Source organism: Humulus lupulus, chromosome 3 (assembly GCF_963169125.1).
Source record: "Humulus lupulus chromosome 3, drHumLupu1.1, whole genome shotgun sequence".
NCBI classification, from domain to species: domain Eukaryota; kingdom Viridiplantae; phylum Streptophyta; class Magnoliopsida; order Rosales; family Cannabaceae; genus Humulus; species Humulus lupulus.
In genome coordinates this window covers 231,049,065-231,053,514 of record NC_084795.1, presented here as the reverse complement: position 1 = coordinate 231,053,514, position 4,450 = coordinate 231,049,065, and the positions used below count along the sequence as shown (strand labels likewise).

Sequence of the window (4,450 nt, the reverse complement as noted above, 5' to 3'; positions counted from 1 at the left end):
CTGATGATATAACTTCAGATTCTGTAGCTACAACTGATGATTTTCGAGATTCTACGTCAGGGAATGAAACAAATAAAAGAAAAAACATCATCACTGATCCAGTTCAGAAAGAACCATCTTCTAGAGTAAAAAAGAATCACCCTACTTACCTCATTCTTGGAAATATGGAAGAAAGCATGGTAACTCGAAGAAGGTATGCAAATTTGGTTCAATTTGCATGTTTTACTTCATCTTTTGAGCCTAAAAATGTGAAGGAAGCTTTGACGGATGAATCATGGATTCAAGTAATGCAAGAGGAGTTGGATCTGTTTTCTCGCAATGATGTTTGGACTTTTGTTCCTAGACCAAGCCATGCCAATGTCATTAGAACAAAATGGATATTAAAAAACAAGAGAGATGAATTTGGCACCATTGTGAGGAACAAAGCAAGATTAGTGGTTCAAGGATATACACAAGTTGAAGGTATGGATTTTGATAAAACATTTGCACCAGTGGCAAGGCTTGAATCCATAAGGTTACTTATATCAAATGCTTGTGTTATTGGATTTAAATTGCACCAAATGGATGTTAAGTCTGCCTTTTTAAATGGCATTTTGAATGAAGAAGCTTTTGTTGAGCAACCTAAAGGGTTTGAGGACCCTCATTTTTCTACCCATGTTTACAAATTAGACAATGTATTATACGGTTTAAAACAAGCTCCACGAGCTTGGTATGAGCGTTTAACTCAATTTCTGATTTCTCATGGTTAGTGAATATATACTGTAGACAAGACATTGTTTATTAAAAACATGAATTTTGATATTATTGTTGCTCAAATTTATGTTGATGATATAGTATTTGGTTCTACGTTTAACTCTGATGTGCATGTTTTTATTCAGCAAATGCAAGACGAGTTTGAAATGAGTATGGTAGGTGAACTCACCTATTTTTTGGGTCTTCAGGCTATGCAATCTGAAGATGGTACTTTTGTTTCACAAAGTTAATATGAAAAAAATATGGTGAAAATATTTGGTCTTGAAAATGCCAAACATACCAATACTACAATGAGTACAATAGTAAAATTATCCAATGACGAACATGGAGTAAAGGTAGATCCATCACTATACAAAAGTATGATTGGTAGTTTGCTTTATCTTACTACTAGTTATCCTTATATTTGTTTTAGTGTTGGTGTGTGTACTCGTTATCAAGGAAATCCCATGGAGTCTCATATTACGGATGTGAAAAGAATCATTCGCTATGTAAATAGCACTCTAGATATTGGCATTTGGTTTTCCAAGGACACCAATTCTAACCTGGTTTGTTTTAGTGATGCTGACTGGGCAGGTAATGTTGATGATCGGAAAAGCACTAGTGGAGGATATTTCTATCTGGGAAACAATCTTGTTTCATGGCATAGCAATAAACAAAACTCAATTTCTCTGTCAACTGCAGATGCTGAGTACATTGCTACTAGTAGTTGTTGTATCCAACAGTTATGGATGAAGCAAATGATTGAAGACTATGGGTTTGATTTTAAAACTTTAACCATTTTTTGTGACAACACTAGTGATATAAATATTTCCAAAAATCCCGTTCAACACTAATGCATTAAGCACATAGATATCTGTCATCACTTTATTAGAGAGCTTGTGGAAAATAAAATTCTAGTCATGGAATATGTTGAAACAAGCAAACAAATTGCATATATCTTTATTAAAGCTCTTGATTCAGTCCATTTTAATTCTCTAAGGAAATCCTTAGGGATTTGTTCCATTTACATTTGTGACGTCAGTTTATCTTGATATTTTTGCCTTGATTGCATTGTTCAAAAAGTCTTGTCTTGTTCTTGTTCCAGCAGATGTTGTCAAACTCAAAAGAAATACATATTATTATGTTCCTTGCTAATTTCTCTAGTGTATTTTTTTTCATACAAGTTTAGTTAAGGAAAAATAATCTACTCATCCTAGAAATATATGAGTTCTTCAATAATTGTTACGTTCAAGCTGCCATTGTTTTTTCTATAATAATAATAATAATAAAAATGTGTTTCGAGCTCCATTGGAAGAATAAAGCTATTTGTCTCAATGTGTGAAAGCCATCTCTGAGTAAGTTGATACTTTATAATTAGTAGTGTTATCCCAAAATTTGAAAATGATGATGTGGCAATAAAATTGACAAGTGGCATGGATTAGTTGGGTGATTTGGCTTAGCAGTAGCCCAATACATCAGTGAAGAGTTTGGACTGCTTGAGAGATGTCATAAAAAAGCCAAATGCACCCGAGGAGAATACTTGGGCTAAGGTGTGCCCGGTCGGACCTTGGTCCAAGGATAGCATTCCAAGAGGTCCGGTCAAACCTTAGTCTGAGGAGTCCAAGTGGTGTGCTCGGACCTTAGTCCGTGGAGTCCAAGTGATGGGCTCGGACCCTAGTCCGAGGAGAGGCCACAAGAGGTCCGGTCGGACCTTCATCCGAGGAGGGGCACAAGTGATGTGCTCGGACCTTGGTCCGAGGAAGGCACTCCAAGAGGTCTGGTCGGACCATGTCCGAGGAGAAGCCCCATGCATGTGTTCGGACCTTAGTCCGAGGAGAGCCAAGGGAGGTCCGGTCGGACCATGTCCGAGGAGAAGCCCCGTGCTTGTGTTCGGACCTTAGTCCGAGGAGAGCCAAGGGAGGTGTGCCTTGGACCTTAGTCCGAGGAGAGCCAAGGAGAGTGTGGCTCGGACCTTGGTCCAAGGAGAGCCAAAGTGTGGGTCGGACCTTGGTCCGAGGAACACCCATGAGGGTGTGGTCGGACCTTGGTCCGAGGAGACCCCAAGGTTATGGTTCGGAGGTGAGCCCAAAAGGTGACTGGTCGGACTTTGGTCCGAAGAGTGTCTAAGGGGTATGGTCCGTATGCAGGTGTCCAGCATGCATATGTCCGACCAGAAGACGATCTTCATCAACAAAATAGACTAGACTGCGTCAAATTCCCAAAAATGGCTTCAACAAGAATCAGTCTGGGCATCGCAGGAATCTCTCATTCCTCACTCAAATTGAGGAATCTGTTGTATTTTGAATATTTTGTGTAATTTAAATATAATACGAGTAATAAAATATCCCAATCCTAGGGGGATATCAGTTTAGGATCCCAAGCCTATAAATAGAGGGTTGATGGGATCAGAAAAGGACTTTTTGGCAATTTGACAATTGGTCTGAGTTTCTAGAGAGAGAAATTGTGTCTTCTTAAGAGAACCCTTTTTGTATTCCTCAAAATTTACACTGAAGAAACTCAGTTGACACTTGTTCATCTGATCTTGAGTGTAATAAAGTAATAAAATCTCTAAGTGGATTAGGCTATTACCGACTGATCGGGGCTGAACCACTATAAAATCTTGTGTGTTATTTACGTTTCTTGATTAAACTGTCTGTATCGTTTAAATTCTCTTGAAGGTTTATCGTTTTTGACGTTCTCACGTCGTTAGCTAAAAACACAGTCAACATTTTGGTGCTTTCATTGAGAGAGAACCCTTTTTGTATTCCTGAAAATTTACACTAAAGAAACTCAGTTAACACTGGTTCATCTGATCTTGAGTGTAGATAAAGTAATAAAATCTCTAAGTGGATTAGGCTATTACCGACTGAACGGGGCTGAACCACTATAAAATCTTGTGTGTTATTTACTTTTCTTGATTAAACTGTCTGTGTCGTTTAAATTCTCTTGAAGGTTTGTCGTTATTGACGTTCTCACGTCGTTGGCTAAAAACACAGTCAACATTTTGGTGCTTTCATTGAGAGCCTAAAGAGAAATACAGACGGTCCCTGAAGTGTAATGGCACCTAAGAGCACCAATGCAGCCTCCAAGAAGACAAGCTCCTCTAAAGAGCCTGCTAGATCAGAAGGTCCTAGCCCACAAGACCATGAGAATGAGCCTAGAGTCATGCTCGAGGACGTGACTCCAGGAGTTGAAGAGCTCCAAGAGGCCATGGGGGCCTTCCAGGAGGCGTTTGCTGAAGAGATGGCCAGGCAAAGAGCTGCGTTAGAGCAGCAAAGACGCGATATGGAGGCCAGAAGTGAGCAATAGGAGGAGGTCAACCGGAGACATCGTGAAGCAGCACTTGCTTTAGAGGCAGCTATCCAGTTGGCCCAAGCCAATGCCCAAGCAGCCACCCCAGGAGCAAGGACCACAGAAGCTGGTCATAAGAACAATGATAGATCAAGGAGGGGTGGTAATAGCCCACCTGGTGAGGGAGATGGAGTCCGATCGCGCACTACCTCAACTCAAAGGGGGAACTCCAAAACCCCCTCAAAGAGTCATCGATGAGAGACTTCCAGGTCAGGGAGTCATAAGTCAGGCAGTAAGAAAACACCTTCTGAGCAGGAGCACAATAGAGCTCCTCGTGGCAATGAGACTTCTCACTTCAAAGATGGGCATGGGTGTGATGAAGCTGGCAGTCATCACACCAACCGTTCGAAGGAGAAGAATAATAACC

The 4,450-nt window shown here is 40.5% G+C and overlaps 1 protein-coding gene across 1 annotated transcript; it reads left to right on the top strand.

Annotated features, from left to right (window-relative positions):
• Positions 1 to 1,043: 1,043 nt before the first annotated feature.
• On the top strand, positions 1,044 to 1,586 carry LOC133825456 (secreted RxLR effector protein 161-like). Its single transcript, XM_062258392.1, has one exon. It carries the CDS (start codon positions 1,044 to 1,046, stop codon positions 1,584 to 1,586), a length of 543 nt encoding a protein of 180 aa, XP_062114376.1.
• The last annotated feature ends 2,864 nt before the right edge of the window (positions 1,587 to 4,450 follow it).